General features: G+C 47.4%; 1 protein-coding gene across 5 annotated transcripts in view; it reads left to right on the top strand.

Moving 5' to 3' along the window:
* The window catches only part of Ctl2 (Choline transporter-like 2), a 357,612-nt gene that overhangs the window by 149,557 nt on the left and 186,542 nt on the right, over positions 1–21,513 (top strand). For 4 of the 5 annotated variants that reach the window (XM_045763943.2, XM_045763948.2, XM_069313744.1 and 1 more), the window contains one exon: positions 12,588–12,710. In XM_045763943.2, the coding sequence (XP_045619899.2) occupies positions 12,588–12,710 (123 nt within the window). Of the gene's footprint in view, positions 1–10,923; positions 11,073–12,587; positions 12,711–21,513 lie in introns of those variants that run through there. The other variant, XM_045763947.2, reaches the window with a different exon arrangement.

Genomic DNA, 21,513 nt, shown 5'->3' with positions numbered 1-21,513 from the left:
TTACAGGGAATTTATTAGGTATAGCTTCGTTTTTATCTTAAACTGGTTGAAAGAGGTACAGTCTTTAACATGATTGGGAAGGTCATTCCACATTCTGGGTCCCTTGTTTTGCAGAGCATTTCTAGTTTGATTAAGTCGTACTCTAGGAATATCATAACTGTATTTATTTCTGGTGTGGTGCTCATGGGTTCTGTTACAACCTTCAATGAAGCTTTTGAGGTCAGGATTGGCATTACAGTTTAGCGTTTTATATATGTATAATACACATGAGAGAATGTGCAGTGACTTAATATCTAACATATTCAGAGATTTGAGTAGGGGTACCGAGTGATATACACTGATGGTTCCCTACACCGCCCCACGGGTGCAGCTGGAAGTGCAGTTGTCCTGACAATGGGCGATGGCTTATACTTTGAGTGGGGAAGTCCGTATAAACAACTGGGCCTCTACCCTTCAGACCGAACTATATGCCTTGCTTCTTGCACTGAAATGTGTACAAATCTCCAAACTTGATACATTAATTGTAAGTGACTCTTTATCATCCTTAATTGCTCTCAACTCTTTAAGACATAACTGTAAAATGCTCGTGTCTGAATCTAGACACAAATATAACAAAAAATATTAATGATGGTAACAGAATCCATTACATATGGACTCCATCTTATGTTGGCCTCCGAATGAATGATAGTTTTTTTTTTTTTTGCAGGGATATTCCTGCGCGGGCCCTAAGCCTCTGGCTGGCCCACTGCGCGGGCCCTAAGCCTCTGGCTGGCCCACTGTGCGGGCCCTAAGCCTCTGGCTGGCCCACTGCGCGGGCCCTAAGCCTCTGGCTGGCCCACTGTGCGGGCCCTAAGCCTCTGGCTGGCCCACTGCGCGGGCCCTAAGCCTCTGGCTGGCCCACTAAGTGTTGCTTGTTTCTGTTTTACTTGGGCGGAGTATGAGTATTTATGACTCGTATGGTCGCTTCAGTAAGATTTTATCCCATGTGTTTAACAACTTCTTCTCTGTTGAATCTAAGTTGAAATCTTAATGGGTTTGTAACTGTGCACTGTGTTAGATAATGTTCCAGTGGTCTGTTGTGGCTGTAACTGTGCACTGTGTTAGATAATGTTCCAGTGGTCTGTTGTGGCTGTAACTGTGCACTGTGTTAGATAATGTTCCAGTGGTCTGTTGTGGCTGTAACTGTGCACTGTGTTAGATAATGTTCCAGTGGTCTGTTGTGGCTGTAACTGTGCACTGTGTTAGATAATGTTCCAGTGGTCTGTTGTGGTTGTAACTGTGCACTGTGTTAGATAATGTTCCAGTGGTCTGTTGTGGCTGTAACTGTGCACTGTGTTAGATAATGTTCCAGTGGTCTGTTGTGGTTGTAACTGTGCACTGTGTTAGATAATGTTCCAGTGGTCTGTTGTGGCTGTAACTGTGCACTGTGTTAGATAATGTTCCAGTGGTCTGTTGTGGTTGTAACTGTGCACTGTGTTAGATAATGTTCCAGTGGTCTGTTGTGGTTGTAACTGTGTACTGTGTTAGATAATGTTCCAGTGGTCTGTTGTGGCTGTAACTGTGCACTGTGTTAGATAATGTTCCAGTGGTCTGTTGTGGTTGTAACTGTGCACTGTGTTAGATAATGTTCCAGTGGTCTGTTGTGGCTGTAACTGTGCACTGTGTTAGATAATGTTCCAGGGGTCTGTTGTGGTTGTAACTGTGCACTGTGTTAGATAATGTTCCAGTGGTCTGTTGTGGTTGTAACTGTGCACTGTGTTAGATAATGTTCCAGGGGTCTGTTGTGGTTGTAACTGTGCACTGTGTTAGATAATGTTCCAGTGGTCTGTTGTGGCTGTAACTGTGCACTGTGTTAGATAATGTTCCAGTGGTCTGTTGTGGTTGTAACTGTGCACTGTGTTAGATAATGTTCCAGGGGTCTGTTGTGGTTGTAACTGTGCACTGTGTTAGATAATGTTCCAGTGGTCTGTTGTGGTTGTAACTGTGCACTGTGTTAGATAATGTTCCAGTGGTCTGTTGTGGCTGTAACTGTGCACTGTGTTAGATAATGTTCCAGTGGTCTGTTGTGGTTGTAACTGTGCACTGTGTTAGATAATGTTCCAGTGGTCTGTTGTGGCTGTAACTGTGCACTGTGTTAGATAATGTTCCAGTGGTCTGTTGTGGCTGTAACTGTGCACTGTGTTAGATAATGTTCCAATGGTCTGTCGGGCATTTTTCCACAGTGCTGACATTTCCTCTCATCTTCCGGAACCTGTTAGCCTATTTCCCATGCACATGGGTATCCAAGCCTGATGCGATGTAAGTGTACTTCCGTTGTTCTACTGCTTCCTTTCATCAACATAAGTGGTTTGTAGTTGGTTGAATTCTTGTACCAACCCGCAGATTCTGATGTTGCAACTGCTGTGTTGTGGTCACTGTACATATATTGCATTGCTCTGTTTCTAATTACTGTCTTAATCTGTGATAGACTCTGTGGTATGTAAATATCTACATTTCTTCTCTTAGTTGCAAGTTTTGCAGCTTCGTCTGCAATGGCATTTCCTATTGTTCTCACATGATGATAGAGCTGATGAGTTAGCCAAAGAATCTGCCTTTAAAGGAGAAATTGAGTATATCTGTCCTAGATTGTCTTTGAATACTTTGGATTGTCAATAAGCAGTCTGAGAGCAATAGTACACCAAGAATTTCAACAAAATCTTGTAGATATGAGGAAAAGTGAAATCGACACCAGTAATTCCATCTATCATCATACTTTCATGCAAGAGGAGCCACACATTTATGGATCATCCAATAAAATCAGCAGACTTCTAGATGATACTACTGCTCAACTTAGACTCGATTACAAGTATCTCTGGGAACTCTCATTAATCTGCTGATTTAGACCTGACCAAATGTAAACTGTGCCAACAAAATTATTCACACACTCTCCGTCACTATGTAATGGAGTGCGAAAAGATACATGAATTCAGAGACAATTCTATAACAAATGTTCCGAAGATGTGTAAATATTTCATTCAAAATGATCTGCTACCAGAAATTTTAGCCAAATATCCCCAGTTTGCTAACTGTTGGTAGTAACTGAGTGATTGTAACCTATCCACCGCTGCCCACTGGATGGGGGGCGGTGTGCAGGACAAACATATCCATTGTGACACTAGCTCTCCACATATGTCAGTTGCTTAATTTAGAACCTGTACTTGAGGTCGATCTCGAACCTATTGATGACGTGACGACATATATTGAATTTTGTAACTAGCTCATCAAGATTGTAACTTGCTCAGCTTTCTCCTGGGTTCGTATCCTGGTCGAGGAGGATTTACTGGGCGCAAATCCTTAACTGTAGGCTCTGTTTAACTCAACAGTAAAATGTGTACTTGGTTGTAAAAACGATTCTTCGTGGGGGTCGTATTCCAGGGAACATAGCATTAAGGACTTGCCCGAAATGCTATGCGTATTAGTGGCTGTACAAGAATGTAAGACCTCTTGTATATATAAATAAAAAAAATATGAATATTGGGGTTCAGTCCCTAAGCCCATCATGTGCCTCCGTAACCCTTTCCACTACCGCCCACAAGATGGGTATGGGGTGCATAATAAATGAACTAAACTAAAACGCCTATAGATGGAACGACGTTCCCGTTCCAATCAGCATCTCTTCCTCTTGTCTTCTTAGAGGGTATGTGGTTTGAGCATATTTCTAGTGCTACTGAGCTAATTTTTTCCAGGCACTGGTTCAGATTTGCAGTGTCTAGTTGTTCTTCCCAGCTTATTTCTGTGAGGTCTTGGTTTATTTGCCCCAGTTTATCTGTTTATTATTGAAATTAAATTTTCTGAATTATCCTCCGCCGGGATTCGGGGCTGGTTGTGCAGGTCTACTCCCCCGTCCTTGTCAGAACTTCAATTAAGTTGTTATCTGAGTAACAGGTATTTGTAATCGTTATGTTCCTGATCAATTTATCATTATGTGTGAAAATGAGGTCCAGGGTGTTCTCCTTCCTAATTGGTTCTACTATTAGCTGGTTTAAGGCAAACCTGTCGCACATCCGGAGCAAGTCATTTGCATGTGACTGTTCATTTAGGCTACTTCCTGGTATTCTCTCAGATTTAACTGTATTAGCCTACACTCACATTAAAATACCCACACTCACATTAAAATACCCACACTCACATTAAAATACCCACACTCACATTAAAATACCCACACTCACATTAAAATACCCACACTCACATTAAAATACCCACACTCACATTAAAATACCCACACTCAAATTAAAATACCCACACTCACATTAAAATACCCACACTCACGTTAAAATACCCACACTCACGTTAAAATACCCACACTCACGTTAAAATACCCACACTCACGTTAAAATACCCACACTCACATTAAAATACCCACACTCACATTAAAATACCCACACTCACGTTAAAATACCCACACTCACATTAAAATACCCACACTCACGTTAAAATACCCACACTCACGTTAAAATACCCACACTCACGTTAAAATACCCACACTCACGTTAAAATACCCACACTCACACTAAAATACCCACACTCACATTAAAATACCCACACTCACGTTAAAATACCCACACTCACATTAAAATACCCACACTCACGTTAAAATACCCACACTCACGTTAAAATACCCACACTCACGTTAAAATACCCACACTCACATTAAAATACCCACACTCACATTAAAATACCCACACTCACATTAAAATACCCACACTCACGTTAAAATACCCACACTCACATTAAAATACCCACACTCACATTAAAATACCCACACTCACATTAAAATACCCACACTCACATTAAAATACCCACACTCACATTAAAATACCCACACTCACATTAAAATACCCACACTCACATTAAAATACCCACACTCACATTAAAATACCCACACTCACGTTAAAATACCCACACTCACGTTAAAATACCCACACTCACATTAAAATACCCACACTCACATTAAAATACCCACACTCACATTAAAATACCCACACTCACATTAAAATACCCACACTCACATTAAAATACCCACACTCACGTTAAAATACCCACACTCACGTTAAAATACCCACACTCACGTTAAAATACCCACACTCACGTTAAAATACCCACACTCACATTAAAATACCCACACTCACGTTAAAATACCCACACTCACATTAAAATACCCACACTCACGTTAAAATACCCACACTCACGTTAAAATACCCACACTCACGTTAAAATACCCACACTCACATTAAAATACCCACACTCACATTAAAATACCCACACTCACATTAAAATACCCACACTCACGTTAAAATACCCACACTCACATTAAAATACCCACACTCACATTAAAATACCCACACTCACATTAAAATACCCACACTCACATTAAAATACCCACACTCACATTAAAATACCCACACTCACATTAAAATACCCACACCTACTCCTGACACGCCCACTCCCAACACCCACCTCACACGCCCACTCCCAACACCCACCTCACACGCCCACTCCCAACACCCACTTCACACGCCCACTCCCAACACCCACCTCACACGCCCACTCTCAACACCCACTTCACACGCCCACTCTCAACACCCACCTCACACGCCCACTCCCAACACCCACCTCACACGCCCACTCCCAACACCCACCTCACACGCCCACTCCCAACACCCACCTCACACGCCCACTCCCAACACCCACCTCACACGCCCACTCTCAACACCCACCTCACACGCCCACTCTCAACACCCACCTCACACGCCCACTCCCAACACCCACCTCACACGCCCACTCTCAACACCCACTTCACACGCCCACTCCCAACACCCACCTCACACGCCCACTCTCAACACCCACCTCACACGCCCACTCCCAACACCCACCTCACACGCCCACTCTCAACACCCACCTCACACGCCCACTCTCAACACCCACCTCACACGCCCACTCCCAACACCCACCTCACACGCCCACTCTCAACACCCACGTCACACGCCCACTCCCAACACCCACCTCACACGCCCACTCTCAACACCCACCTCACACGCCCACTCTCAACACCCACCTCACACGCCCACTCCCAACACCCACCTCACACGCCCACTCTCAACACCCACTTCACACGCCCACTCCCAACACCCACCTCACACGCCCACTCCCAACACCCTCGTCACACGCCCACTCCCAACACGTTCAAGTACGTTTATTTAGAATAAAATACATCTCAAAGGGATAGAGTAGAATGCAACATAAAATGGTTATTTTTCAGCATATTTCCCCTTAGATTTTCTGGATGCTTAACCACATAATTGGAGACGAGTTACTGGTTACGGCCACAAGGCGTCTTTAAGGATTTAATTTTAAATTTTTAAATTTTGCCCCGAGGGGCGAATTTATTAGGCAGCGCCACTCATCTTGTGAGTGTACATACCGCCATAGCAGCATGTACAACACTCCCCAATAGGAAGAAAGCCCGCTGGGTTGTTCATCCTGTCACTTGTACCCAGACACAGCTGGGACTTGCTTAACTGTCTCAAGTGAACAGCTCCTCAAACAAGAAGATTAACATCTATCAACCCTTAAAAGCTTACTTTATCTTGTGGGTGCAAAATGGGGAAATCTTTTAAGAACAGTATCAATATTTGACAAATAGTGTTTTCCTAACTCAAACAATGTGGGGTTTATTATTCTACACATACTTCTAATGTCTCTCAGGTGTTCACATTCACGTAGATAGTGGTCAAGGCGGTGTCCATCACTCTCACCACAGATTCTGCAACTTCGCTGATCAACTGTTGTTTCCATTCCATATCTCCAAGGATATTTGTATCCAAGACGGATTCTCGCTATTACTGACTCTCCCTCGTCCTCCTCCTTTTCGGCCATAATGATTGGGATTGCCAGCTGCAACCATGTTGTACCATCGTACAGATTCACTGGTTTGTGCTTCTATCCTCCTTTCCTCAGTTACCTTGTCACGGTGATGTTGCCTGACAATACCTCTAATTTGTAGTAGTCTTGGGTATGAAGTATTCAATATGGTCTCCTTCAGCGCCTTCAGCAGCCAGCACATCTGCTCGTTCATTCCCACATATTCCAACATGGGAGGGGATCCACAGAAACTTGATGACTCTTCCCTGATTGGTAAGTGCTCTCACAGCTCTCGTAATTTCAGCGACTATTGCAAGATTTTCTGCCCGATTTTTACTTAGGCTTTGCAGTGCTGCTTTTGAATCGGTGCAAATCACTGCACCATTAGTGTTCCGTTCAAGAAACCTTAACGCCATAACAATGGCAGTTAGCTCTGCTTGCGTTGAAGAGGCATAGTTCTCAATACGCGTTTTTTCTTCATTTGTGCGTTGGAAAGTATTATCCTTGATTACCGTGTATGCTGCACCAGCCCTTTCATTGACAGGATTAGATGATCCGTCAATGTAGATTTGATCTAGTTCATCTCCGGCTTCTTTATAAATTTCCTCGATATACTTGTGCCTCATTTCTTGTGGTATCATGTTGGATTTTTTCATTGCCATTTCATTGATGATGATCTTGCATGAGTCATCCTCCCAGGGAGGTAACCTCTCTACAGGCAGGAGCTCACGGGCTTGCTCAAGCAGGTGAAGCTCTTCGAGGTAGCAGACTGATCTGTGATGCCATTTTTTGCTTCTCCTGTTTCCCCCTGAAAGTAGCACAGAGCTCAGTTTTTTTCTTAGCAATATCATTGTAATGGGGATCTCTGGCTATCCTAATTGCAAGCTTGGCATTCAGCTCCTTAATTCTGCTTTTAACACTGGGAAGGGACAACTCCTCTCGTAGATTAGACGTTTTGGCAGTTCTTGGAACTCCAAGAATGATTGTCATGGCTTCATTTTGAATGCTTTCAAGCCTTTTCATATCGCTTTGGGAGTAGGTGCACAGAACTGGTGCGGGATAGTCTATGACGGAGCGCACATAGGCTGTGTACATTATTTTAAGCACGGCAATAGAGGCTCCATGTCCATTCCAGGTCATAGCTTTCAGTGCCCTGAGTCGACTTTTGCATGTTCCTATGAGTTGATTGAGCTCCTCTTTCTTCCCCTTGTTAGAGCCGACAGTGACGCCAAGATACCGATAGCGGTCAACCCATTCAAGTGTTACACCATTAATTTGCAGTTCTTCATTTGCTCTCCGCTTGTGATGGGAGTATGCCTTCGTCTTGTTTGTGGAGAGTGTGAAACCGAGTTCAATACATTTCCTTCCAAGGAGTTCAATGGACTGTTCAATTTTTCCCAAGGTGGGAGCTTGTATTAGGACATCATCTGCATATCCCACTTGTTGTGTTCCTTCCGGAAAATCAATATTTGCAATGGCGTTCATAAGTACATTGAATAGTAGTAGGCATCCTTCAGTCTCGGGAGACTATGGAGTTGCGCCCTAGTTGTCAATCCTGGTGTGACTGATGAGGCCAATCCGAGAGTGGCAGTCCATCCCACACCGAGCACAAACGAAGTCCGATTCTGGTCTGTCTTCCTGGCTCCCGGCTTTCCTTCTCTGTCTCTTTGCCTCCGAATAGTGTAGGGCTTAAGACTCTGCCTTGGGGGGGTCCCGAGTTCCATATTCATTGTTCTGGAGACTGCTCCATTGAAGCAAACCTTGGCTTTCCTTCCTGTGAGGTAGTCTTCCATCCATTTCATGAATCTCCCCTTGACACCTATGCATGCAAGCTCGTCCAGGATCGCAATCCCCTGTGCTTTGTCGAAGGCTCCTTTGATGTCAACAAATACAGAGTACCTAGCCGTGTCATTAGCCAAGTAATTAACTATACAATTTGCTGTGCTCCGTCCTTTAACAAATCCATTGACCCCCTCCCCTAACCTGCCTATTTTGTGCAACAGTCGGTTTAGGATGATCCTTTCAAGCATCTTGCAAGTGCACGACACGAGACTGATAGGTCTGTAATTACCAGGGTCATTGAGCTTCGGTATGGGAACAATTATTGCGTGTTTCCAGTGTGTGGGCAACACTCCACTTAGGAATGACTTGTTAAACAGGTGGAGTAGTGGATTCCCAGACACTTCACACAGTGCATTGAGTATGTCGTAGGTGATGCCATCTTCACCAGGTGCTGTACTTTTACCCTTTTTCATAGCGCCCCTTACTTCTTGGGCTGTGATTGGTTCCCCATACTCGTCATCACTAGACAGTGCTCTTGTTATCCTAATCCTTCTGTCATCATGTCGCAGGAGCTGTTCCCTGCTGATTTCTTCAGGGAGGGAAGAGGAGGATGCTGCATCACTCCACTTGTGAATTAGTTCTTCAGCCTTACCCTGGGGGTCTTTGTGCGCCGCAGGCCGGGCTCTGCCCCCCCCCCCCCCTTAGCTATCTGAATTTTTGCCCACATTTATCTTGCAGATGTTTCCCGTCCAATAGAGCTAGTGAACTCAAGCCATTGTCTTTCCCGCTCTTTAATCTTCTCTTCCCTGGCTACTTGACACACAGTTTTAAATAACTTTTTTTTTTTTTATTAACATATTAGGTACATCTGCATTAGTGCAGCTACCCTAGACTATATGAAGTGGAGTACAGTGTGTCAAAAAAGCTAACTAGGTGATGCTAAAAAATCCCCATCACACAGGATGGTTAGTCATACAGAGGCATGTGATAAGCGGTCTGCACTGGCAGACTCCGGATGCATTTTGAGGATATCAACAACACAAGATTGAATAAGGTAACAGTGGTAATACAAGTCCCCATCTCGCAGGATGGTTAGTCATACAGAGCCATGTGTTTAATAGCCTGCACTGGCAAATTTTGGGTATACTGTGAGGATATCTTCACTCTTGGTTACTTTCAGTGGGATGTCTCCGGTACTCTCTACTCATGTCTCGCACATTTGCGTTAAGCATCTTTATGTAATCATTCTCATACCATTTTATTTTCTTCCTCTGAGGGTTAATTCGCCCAGGCGTACGGCGCGGAACTCTTAGACAGCTCTCAATTTGATGATTAAGGTCATCAACAAATGTGTCAATGTCTTCTGGGATTTGGTATTCCGTGAACCAGTCACTCATGCTGTTTATGAAGTGCGGCCTCATATCTGGTCCGAGTGATAACCTTTTTCTTTTATTCGTCTCTTTCCTTCTCTTGCTCACGTCGACGGTGGTAATCAGTGCCCAATGGTCACTACATAAACTGCACAATGTGTGTACTGGCATCCGTGTCCTGTGCATTCAGCAGGAGAGCATAGTCTAGTCTTCCTCCTCTGAGGTGAGTTGGCTGTTCATCACCCAGGACTCTAAGGTTTTCACTTTCCCTGACAAAGAGTGACAGTTTCCGTCCATTGACATTGGGCTGATGACAGTTGGCACCAAAGTGTGGGTGTCTGGCATTAAGGTCACCGACCAGCAGGGTAGGTTCTTCATTAACAAATTCAGGCAGTGTGTCAAGGTCAAGTTTACTCTGTGGCACATATAGGTTGATTATATGTAGGGCATTATTGTTTAAGTGAAGGGTTACTCCCAGTGATTCAAACTCATCCCCCATGTGCAGGTCATCAAAACAGTCTCCGTGGTGTAGTGGTAAGACACTCGCCTGGCGTTCCGCGAGCGCTATGTCATGGGTTCGTATCCTGGCCGGGGAGGATTTACTGGGCGCAATTCCTTAACTGTAGCCTCTGTTTAACGCAACAGTAAAATGTGTACTTGGATGAAAAAACGATTCTTCGCGGCAGGGGATCGTATTCCAGGGACCTGCCCGAAACGCTACGCGTACTAGTGGCTGTACAAGAATGTAACAACTCTTGTATATATCTCAAAAAAATAATAATAATAATAATAATCTGTGCGGGAATGTTGTTATTTACAAAAGTGATGAGACCCACGTTTTCTTTCCCCATGGGGCAGGGAGAGCTTGCGATAACCGAGAGTATCCCCGCCTGTCTTTAAGGATGTGGTTGTAATATCAGTCAAAAGGCTTATACGATGCGCTGTAGATTCTTGGCAATTAGCAGGTCAAGTTCTGGGGAAAGAAGAAAGTTTGGGCAAACCCCCAGATGAACAAGCTAGGTATGTATAGGCCTATAGATCACTGTTAACAATAGCCTCACAACATTCCTCTGGGACCCCTGTTGAAGTGCAGTAGTAAGGGCGTGGGGGTGAGGTGTATAACTGTAACTATAGGCATTTACATTTTAGATGTATTTATGTACCAAACTACTGTACTGTATATATTTTGTAATTTACACATCACTTGTGACTATCGTCTTTAATTGCACCCAACTCCTCACGACATGATTATAACATCCTCTGAAGCTATATTTATAGGCACTTGTACCTATGGTGGTTCCCATTCTCGGGGACAAGAAGCCTGCTAGGCCTATTAAGGTTCCCCAAGCCAAAGGCTAGACATTCTGTAGGATGCAAACAACAACTATTGACTATACAGATCCTATAGGTACCTACAGTATTAGTTACAAGGTGACCAGCAGCATCAGTTGGAAGGAACACCTAACCTTGTCCAGGAATCGAACCCTGGACCAATCAGCCTGTGGATTCTATCCCATAAGCCTCATATAGTACATCAATAATCTTGGGCTCCTTATAAGCAGTTGTTCATTTCATTTCTGTTCATTGTTCATATCTTTGCACCCCATACCAGACGTGGAGAACGTTACAGCAGCACATAATGGGGTCAGCAACTGAAACCCAAATTTCCTGATTTTATCTGAGGGCCACTAACACACGGCTAGTTGTACTCACCTAGTTGTGCTTGGGGGGGGGGGGGAGGTTGAGCTTTGGCTCTTCGGTTGCAACTCTTTAGTCATCAACGTCAATCAACTGGTGTACAAGTTCCTGAGCTTACTTTGCTCTATTGCTGCAACCTGTCCTCAGGGACAGGGAGGAGAGCCACTCAAGGGATTGGATTAGTAACGACTACATAATGCTATTATCTACTCTATCCATAGATAGGTTAGGTTTCATTTATCCATGGTTAGGTTAGGTTTCATTTATCCATGATTAAGTTAGGTTTCATTTATCCATGGTTAGGTTAGGTTTCAAGGTTTCAAGATATAGCAGGCATTTCCTCTCTGAATACTTAAATAATATTTATAATATCTGAATATTTAAACAAACAATTTCATGCCAATTAAAATAAATTCTTTAATGTAGTATGTATTTATTAATTATTAATATGCAGAATAAATTATGAAATTCTTCATAAAATAAATAGCAAAATACATTATACCCTTGTGATTTACACTATTTCATGGATTTATGCAACTGCTACCTTTCACAAATTTTTAAAACTTTCCCATTATCCAAATTGCTCACTATACCTAACACTCCTGCAGTGGTTTGAATATAACGGCATACCTGCATACCACTTGGGAGTATAGTATAAGTGTTGGCTACAGAATAGTGCAGAAATCAGGATAACAATTTTGAAGAATAATCTAACTTCTATTCCAAAAGATAGAGATATATGCTTGCTTTTAATATGTTGTTTTTGCATAATATTGCATTCTATTTTAATACAATACTTGGAAAAACTTTTCTAATTATGAAAATTTTTGTTCTCAGGAGAGGCACTCCAATATGATGCTCAATTCACTGGGCCCATCAAGAAGAGATCGTGCACAGACATACTGTGTTTGCTGCTATTTGTGGCATTCCTGGCAGGATGGGGGGTTGTAACTGCATTTGGTAAGTTTATCCATATGCTACAGTACATTCATATGTTTATTGTAGCTATAATTATAATAATAATAATAATTTATTTAGGAACAGTGCATACATAGTTGCAGAGTTACAATACAAACATTCTGTTAGATTTAAAGATAGAGGTAGTACATACAATACCTAAAGCCACTAGTATGCATAGCATTTTGGGCAAGGAGAGGTCATCTTGAGATGATTTTGGGGCTGTTTAGTGTCCCCCGCGGCCCGGTCCTCGACCAGGCCTCCACCCCCAGGAAGCAGCCCGTGACAGCTGACTAACACCCAGGTACCTATTTACTGCTTGGTAACAGGGGCATAGGGTGAAAGAAACTCTGCCCATTGTTTCTCACCGGTGCCCGGGATCGAACCCGGGACCACAGGATCACAAGTCCAGCGTGCTGTCCACTCGGCCGACCGGCTCCCCCGGTGGGGAAAAAAAACACTTAGACCAAAACTTAATAGTAATTGAGCTTAAAGTATAAATTGTGTTGAATGAAAAAAATAATAAAAGATAAAAAAAAGGGGGGAACATGGTAGAAAATAGCCAATACAGTATGCAAGTTGGTCAACAAACAGCATTTTTTTTTTTTAAATAATAAGACATGGGTTGACATTTAGAAGTAAGGTAGGTTACATGGAGTTAATTAGGTAGTACTTAGTTTTCATCTTAAACTGGTTGAGGGAGGTACAATCTTTGACATAATTGGGAAGGTCATTCCACATTCTAGGTCCCTTGATTTGTAGAGCATTCCTAGTATTTATTATTTATTTATTTTATTTATTTATTTATATATATATACAAGAAGGTACATTGGGATTGTGAGGATACATAGCATAGTAATTACATTCTTGTAAATCCACTAGTACGCGCAGCGTTTCGGGTAGGTCATTAATCTAAGAAAATTTTAAGTAGGTAAATATTTGCAAAATTTATAAAAATGATAAAAGTTACATAGCAAGAAAAAAATAAAAGATGAAAGAAATTTGTAAGTATATTAAAGCACATAGGTAGCTCAGATTGATTGCAATGACAGCTTGAATGGTAGTTTAACAAAAATAATAGGCACAATACAGCATATGGCTAGCACATAAAAGAAGACAGCAATGAACACAATGATAAAGTTGTTTGGAGTAAGTACATAAAGATTGGGAGATTGGGTAACATTAGATACAGAGCAAATTTAAAGCTCAGTGTAGGAAACTACAAAGATGTCTAGTATGATTAAGTCTAACTCTTGGAATATCAAATAGGTATTTGTTTCTGGTGTGGTGCACATGAGTTCTGTTACAACCTTCTAGGAAGCGTTGACGGTCAGGATAGACATTACAATTCAGAGTTTTAAATATACAGTATAGAGTACACAAGAGAGGGTGTACAGTAACTTAATATCTAACATATTCAGAAATTTGAGTAAGGGTACCGAGTGCTGTCTGGGGCCAGAGTTAGATATTTTTCTAATAGCAGCTTTGTGTTGGCTAATTAGAGGACGTAAATGATTTTGGGTAGTAGAACCCCAAGCACAAATACCATAGTTGAGATAAGGATAGATGAGAGAGTAATAGAGCGTCACCAGGGCAGGGCGAGGAACATAATATCTGATCTTAGTAAGATGCCAACAGTTTTAGAAACTTTTCTGGGGGGAGCCCCGTCGGCTCCCCGAAGCTATCCCAGGCTGATATGCTAATGTCAGACTTTGGCATCAGTCATGTGTATGGAGTTCTTAGGCCTACCGGGGACCACGGCCAGAACCGGGCCCCCTCAGAGAGGCAAGGGGAGCAATGGCCTATAGAAGCCCCGGTGTGGTTGGAAGCATTCTATGTCTGCCATCGACCGGAACAGGCACCCAGAAAGGTAAGCGGCTCAAAACAAACCCCTATTCTGGTTAAAATTGCTACCTAAAGCCGAACTAGTGAATAGAACTCCCCAACAGAAAACAAGTAAACTAGTGTGACGTCACACGCCACCGTGCCGTTGTCTGCGCAGCTCTCCCCTCCCCGGGAGGGGGAAGGGGGAGTCCCAGACCCTCCACGCCGGCTACCCACACCTCAGTTCTTGAGGCTGATGCTATAGGTGAAGGTCGTGTGCTCTGGCTCCAGTGTCGCTACAGCACTGTGCTTTGCGTGTGGTGTTTGTTTTTGTTTGGTGCGAGAGCCAGGAGTTATCTTCAATACTCGGGCTGCATGTGCCTAGGGCTTCCTTCCCTAGGTGCCCTGTAAGTACTGCCCTTGGGGCCACCTTTCACAGGCTCCGCGGGGTCTGCCTCTGTTGGTCCGTTTTACCTTTTCGGTTTTTCGGCCGCCTGTTGGGCTCTTGGATGTTCTGTTCTCCCTTGTTACCAGCAGGTAAGAGGCAGTTTGCACTGGTAGGGGCGCAGGGTGCTGCACAGCTTGTATTCCCGACATAGCGGCTGGCTCTGTTCCTTGGGGTTCGCAGTCCTCTTGCGGGGTTTTGTTTTTCTTTTTCTTTTTGCCTGGTGGGGGGGGGGTTCTGTCCTATTATTACATTAGTTTTTGCCCTTCCACGGTTCTCCTCAGTAGTGCCCCCTGCTAGGTCCCCGTGAGTGTACACGTCCCTGGGGTACAGCTATAGAAGTTCGGGTGGTCTTGTCCTTCCTCTCGTGGTTGTTTCAGGACCATCATCTTATGCCAAACACTGTCGCCTCGTATCGTGCGGCGCTGGCGGAGCCGCTTCAGCTTGCCTTCGGTATCGATGTTACATCTGCGCTGTTTCGCAAGCTGTCTCGTGCATTGTTTCACCTCCGGCCTGCTCATGCGCCGCCTGAGCCGTCCTGGTCTTTGGACAGAGTGCTTGCTTTACTTTCGTCTCCTTGTTTCGTTGTGGCCCCTTCGATCCAGGATTGTTTTTCCAAGGCTCTTTTCTTGTTGGCTTTGGCCTCTGGGGGTCAGGTAGGGGAGCTTCATGCTCTCCTCCAGCGCAGGGGTTTCTGCTCTTTTGGTTATGGAGATTGTTTTGTTCGCTTGCAGCCGTCTCCTTTTTTTTCTGGCAAAGAATGAGACTGCTGCGTTCCGGAGGGGTCGGTGGGTGGTTAATGCTTGGTTGGTCAGGCCGGGGATGCATCATGTTTTGTGTCCGGTTGCGGCGCTTCGCCGTTATTTGCACGCCACGGCTCTGTGTCCTGGGACGCGCTGTGGGTTGATCCGGTTTCCCTTCTTCCTGTTTGCGGGTTCGGGTCTCCCAGGTTGTCCGCAGGGTTATTAAGTCCACCCATCCTGCGGTCTATCCCCGTGCCCATGACGTTCGTAAGTTCGCGGCTCTTGCTGCCGTCTTTGGGAATATGTTTTGGTCTGATATTCGGGTGCAGGGATTTTGGCGGTCGAACAGGGTCCTGGCTGCTCGTTACCTTGTGAATGTCCCTGGGCCCCATTGGGCCTGTGTTGCTTTGGGTCGGCGGTTGCAGCCAGTTGTCTCAGCTTTGAGTTGAGGAGTGAGCGACAACCGCCTCCCAGGTAAGTCCCTCTTTTTCCGTCTGTGGGTAGTTGGCTCCGGGGAGCCGACGGGGCTCCCCCCAGAAAACCAGCGTTGAATGTAATGAAACGCCATTTTCTGGGTGAGTCCCGGAGGCTCCCCGGCATCCCTCCCTCCCTCTGGTCGGCGTTTTTTTTCGCGTTTTTGACAACCAGCCTCAGGAACTGAGGTGTGGAGGGTCTGGGGCTCCCCCTTCCCCCTCCCGGGGAGGGGGGAGCTGGGCAGACAGCGACGCGGCGGTGTGTGACGTCACACTAGTTTGCTTGTTTTTTGTTGGGGAGTTCTATCCACTAGTTCGGCTTTTGGTAGCAATTTTAACCAGAATAGGGGTTTGTTTTGAGGCGCTTACCTTTCTGGGTGCCTGTTCCAGTCGATGGCAGACATAGAATGCTTCCAACCACACCGGAGCTTCTATAGGCCATTGCTCCCCTTGCCCCTCTAAGGGGGCCCGGTTCTGGCCGTGGTCCCCGGTAGGCCTAAGAACTCCATACACATGACTGATGCCAAAGTCTGACATTAGCATATCAGCCTGGGATAGCTCCGGGGAGCCTCCGGGACTCCCCCAGAAAATGGCGTTTCATTACATTCAACGCTAGTTTTTCTGGGGGGAGCCCCGTCGGCTCCCCGGAGCTTTACCGGCTGATATGCTAATGTCAGACTTTGGCATCAGTCATGTGTATGGAGTTCTAGGGCCTACCGGGGACCACGAGCCAGAACCTGGCCCCCTCAGAGAGGCAAGGGGAGCAATGGCCTATAGAAACCCCCGTGTGGTTGGAAGCATTCTATGTCTGCCATCGACCGGGTCAAGCATCCAGAAAGGTAAGCATTCCAAAACAAACCCCTATTCTGGTGAAAATTGCTACCTAAGCCGAACTAGTGGATAGAACTCTTCAACAGAAAACAAGGAAACTAGTATGACGTCATACGTCACCGCGCCGCTGTCTGCGCAGCTCCCCCCTCCCCAGGAGGGGGAAGGGGGAGCCCCAGACCTCCCACGCCGGCTATCCACCCACCAGTTCTTCGGCTGATGCTATAGGCAATGGTTATGTGCTCCGGCTCCAGTGTTTGTTTCAGCACTGTACCTAGAGTGTGGTGTCTGTTTTCTAGGTGGTGCGTGAGCCGGGAGTGATTCTTCAGTACTCGGGCTGCATGCGCCTAGGGTTCCCTTCCCTAGGTGCCCTGTAAGTACTGCCCTTGGGGCTTGGGGCCACCTTCCACAAGTTCCTTGGGTCCTGCCCCTGCTTGGCCGTTTACTGCTTGGTTTTCGGCCGCTCTTTGTGTGCTCGGGGGTTCTGTCTCCCTTGTTCGCCTTAGAGTAAGGGGCAGTGTTTGCACTGGTGGGGCGCGGGGTACTGTGCAGCTTGTCTTTACCAATCATAGCGGCCGGCTCTGTTCCGCTTGGGTACGCTGTCCTCTTGCGGGGTTTTCTTTTCCTTTTTGTTTATCTACCTGGTGGGGGGGGGTCTGCCTTCGTTCTTGCCCCTTGTGTCCCTTGTGTTCTGAGTATTTTCTGGTGGTGCCCCCTGCTAGGTCCCCGTGAGTGTACACGTCCCGGGGGTTCAGCTCTTAGAAAGTTGTTTGGTAGCTTTGGGTGCCGGTTAGCAGTACCCTGCCTGGGACTACCTGAGCGCGAGTCCTCTTAAAGTAAACGCTCGGGACCCTGGGAAACCCCTGGGGGCGCGCGGGTCCGATGGATGTGACCCCAGAGCCCCCCCCTCGCTTCCAGCGAGTTTGAGGGTTGCTCTCACCTTTTGTCTCTGGGTGACTCTCTGTTTTGCCTCCGTCTGCTGCCTGTGGGGTCGGTGACACCTTCGACCCGGAGTCCTGCGAGTTTGGTTGCTCGTTGTGGCTCGGTTACCCAGTTGTGCTAACACAGCGGGTGCGGGCAGCAGGGGCGTTGCACTTGAGCCTTGGTGGTGGCAACGTTCTCGTGGTTTCCTCCCCGGGAGCCCCGGGGCTGCCCCGTTGTAGTTCGTTTTGGGACTTGGGGGTGTTGGCTGCTTCGGTTCCATCCACGCCCCCTTGTCTTTTCCCCTGGTTCACCCTGCCTGCATCCGGTTCCTTACGGTCTGTAGGTTCGGGGCGGGGTTTTTGGTGGTGTTGAGACTCGGGCAGTCTCGGGGAATTCCCCTTCCGGGGTAGTGACGGGGGCATTTGGGCCTGTTCCTCCAGCCGTGTTGTATGAGTCTGCCAGTGGGCTCCCTTCCTTAGTGTTTTCACGGCTGCCCCGGTTTTCTGGTACGGCCGGGGCTTTGGGGGAACGGCTCGGCCCCGGGGCCTGTCGTGTAGGTTCCCGGGGCTGGGGAGGGGCTGACTTGGGGGGGCCTTGGCCCCGTTAGACCCCGTGGGGGTTTTTATCCCCCTCTAGGCGGGGCTTGTGGTTACGCGGAGTGGGGTCTTTCCTCCCCACTCGCCGTACGTGCTGTTGGACGTCGGCCCCTCCCCAGGCTCGGTTCCTTGGCCTTTGAGTCGGATGGTTCCGTCCTGTGGGTGGATGTTTCCTCTCCCCCCCTTTTTGGGACGGTGTTTTTGTCATGTTTCCCCGTTCGGTGGGGTTCTGCGTGACTTCTGATCTCGGGTGCGCCTGCGCCTTCGTGTGCCTCCGGGACTAGTGTTGGCTTCTGTGTTCTCGAGGGTACGGGAAGGTTTTTCGCTACTTCCCGCATTATTGGAACGTCTGTCGGCTCCTCGTACTTATCGCCCTGTTGGGCTACTTGTCGCCCTGTTGGGCTGCTTGTCGCCCTGTTGGGCTACTTGTCACCCGGTTGGGCTACTTGTCGCCCGGTTGGGCTACTTGTCGCCCGGTTGGGCTACTTGTCGCCCGGTTGGGCTACTTGTCGCCCGGTTGGGCTACTTGTCGCCCGGTTGGATTCCTTTTTGGGCTCTTTGCTTCTTTGGCCGGTTTTCTTGTTCCTGCTTCCTCTTTTGGCTCCTTTTCTCGTGCAGTAGTCCTGGCTGGCGCCTTCCCGCAGGGAGGGTGTGCGGTTCGGCCAGCGTGTTATGCGCATGCGCCGTGGAGTTTGTTTTGGTCTGGGCGGTGTTTCAGTGCTGGGGTTTTGCGCCCTTTTTTGCTACAGTGCTTCGCCTCTCGTTCTTCTCCCTGGCTGCGGTATGTGCCCCTTCGCGCCGGGGGTGTCCTGGTTCCCTGTTGTGGGGAGGACACCGCGGTTTTCCCTGTCATGGGTGTGGACCGCCTCCTTCGCCTCTCCCTGTTCTCCTGCGGGTCCGGCTCTGGCGTCTTCACCTGGCGGGGCTCTCAAGTTCTTCTGGGCACGGTTGAGTCGTGTCAAGTTCGTGCCACCATTCGCCAGGTGAGTTTCTGCAGTCTGGCGTCTTTTGGCCGGGCGCTGGATGCGGCGGTGTTTCTATACCTGTCTTTATTTAGGTATATTTTGTACGACTGAGACCGTTCGCACACCAGTGACTGTCCCTTATCACCCCTTCCTGTCCCCCCTCATGTGCATGTCCAACCCATGCTGGTGTCATTCAGGGGACCCTCCCTTTTTAATGTTGTGAGGTGTGGGGGTTGTAGGGTTGGTTCTGTACTCACCTGGTGAGGCTCCTGGCTGTGCTTGCAGGATTTGGGCTCTGGCTCTTGGGTCCCGCCTATCTGGTAGAACTTGCGGGATAGTACCAGTGGAGTGCAGTGGTGCTATTGGCACTTTTGGGGGACACTATTACCATCAGTGGTCTGTGCTTGTTACACGACCTACTTGCGAGCATAAGCCTTCTTGCTGGTTCGTCCGTGGCCTTCCAGGGCGCACTGGCCTGTTTTCGTATGGCAGTTCCGGCCCGTCCTGGTTGTGGGGGTATGTGGGCCGGTGGACTGCTCCTAGCAGCTGCCTGGTGGGCCATCCTCTGGCCGGTCTGGCCTAGCCTTGGACCGGGCTTCAGGTGTAAAAGAGCTCCCAGTACCTCATCCAGCAGGTATCGAGCGGGGTTTCTCCGCCGTCGGTCGCCTGGTGCAGGTTTCTGGGCCTGCAAGGTTTTTGTAGTGTCTCCGTTGGCCCTGTCTGGGGTCTGCCTGCTCCGTTCTCTGCCTTTGCAGAGGGGCGTTGCTATTTACAAGTTGCTGCTGCTGCTGCACGTGTGCATTGGTACCGTGTTTCACGGTGGCGTGTCCTTGTTCCTGTGTCCGGTTGTGGAGTGGCACTTTGCTGCCGTTTTGTGCCTGGGGATTGCGTGCGGTTTTTGTCCCTGCCTGATTGTCCACCCCTGGTTGTTCTCCTGGTTTTTTTTTTTTTTTTTGTGCTTCTGCTCTTTCTTCCTGCCTCCTCTGCAGCAGAGATGTTCTGCGTGTATTCTTAGGCGTTGGTCAGCCTGTGTCCTGTGATGTGCTTATTTGTCTCGGTCTATTGCAGTTGTTCGTGCCCCTTGGTTCGGGTCCTGTTCTGGCGGCGACCCTTCCGCCTTCTTTGGTTTTCCTGCCCTGCCGTTTTTTTTTTTTTTTTTTTTTTTTTTTTTTTTTTTTTTGGGGGGGGGGGGGTTCTTGCGATGTCTCGCGTCGGACCCGTCGTTTCTGAACTCCTGACGGGCTTGCATGCTTTGGGGAGTTTTTCTGTTCGGCAGACGTTCCATCTCCTTGTGCCGCCTGGGTTTCGGTGGTCGCGCCCGAGATCTTCTCGCGGCTCCGCCTTTTTCCTGGGCTCGGGGGGGCCTTGTCAGGGCTGCTTATGTTCTGCCTTGTGGTCTTGCCTCCGGTTGGTGGTCGGGTGGCTTCGTGGTAGGTGTCCCACCTGCGTGCTTCTCTTGGCGGCAGTATGGGGTATTTTGGCGGTCCTTCCTTTTCCTGTCCCTTCTTAGGTGGTTACTCTTGTTGGCTTGGTTTACTCTCGGCTTGGTTTTCTAGTGGGGGTTGGGGACCGTCGTCTTGCCACATACTGTCGCCTCTTTTCGTGCGGCGCAGGCGGAGCCGCTTCAGCTTGCTTTCGGTCTTGGTGTTGCTTCTGCACCGTTAGTCAGCTGTCTTGTGCGTCGTTTCACCTCCGGCCTGTTCGTGCGCCGCTTGCACCATCCTGGTCTCTGGTCAGCGTGCTCTGTCTTCTCCTCGGTTGGTAGTGCCCCTTCGGTTCCGGTGTGTTTTTTCGTCGGCTCTTTCCTTTGGGCCTTTGCCTCTGGGGGTCGGTTCACTGAGTTTTCTTGCTCCTTCGGTTTTAGCGTTTTGGTTGTTTGATGGCAGCAGTCTCCATCTTTTCTGGCGCGGGGTGGGGCTGCTGCTTTCTGGAGGGGTCCAGGGTTTGTTGGTGCTTCGTTGGTCGGGCCGGGGGTGTCGTTTGTGTGTTCAGTGGCGGCCCTCCGCTG

This window comes from Procambarus clarkii, chromosome 76 (genome assembly GCF_040958095.1).
Source record: "Procambarus clarkii isolate CNS0578487 chromosome 76, FALCON_Pclarkii_2.0, whole genome shotgun sequence".
Classification (NCBI taxonomy): Eukaryota; Metazoa; Arthropoda; class Malacostraca; order Decapoda; family Cambaridae; genus Procambarus; species Procambarus clarkii.
The sequence above is the reverse complement of the archived record's forward strand: the minus strand, read 5'-3'. Positions and strand labels throughout refer to the sequence as shown.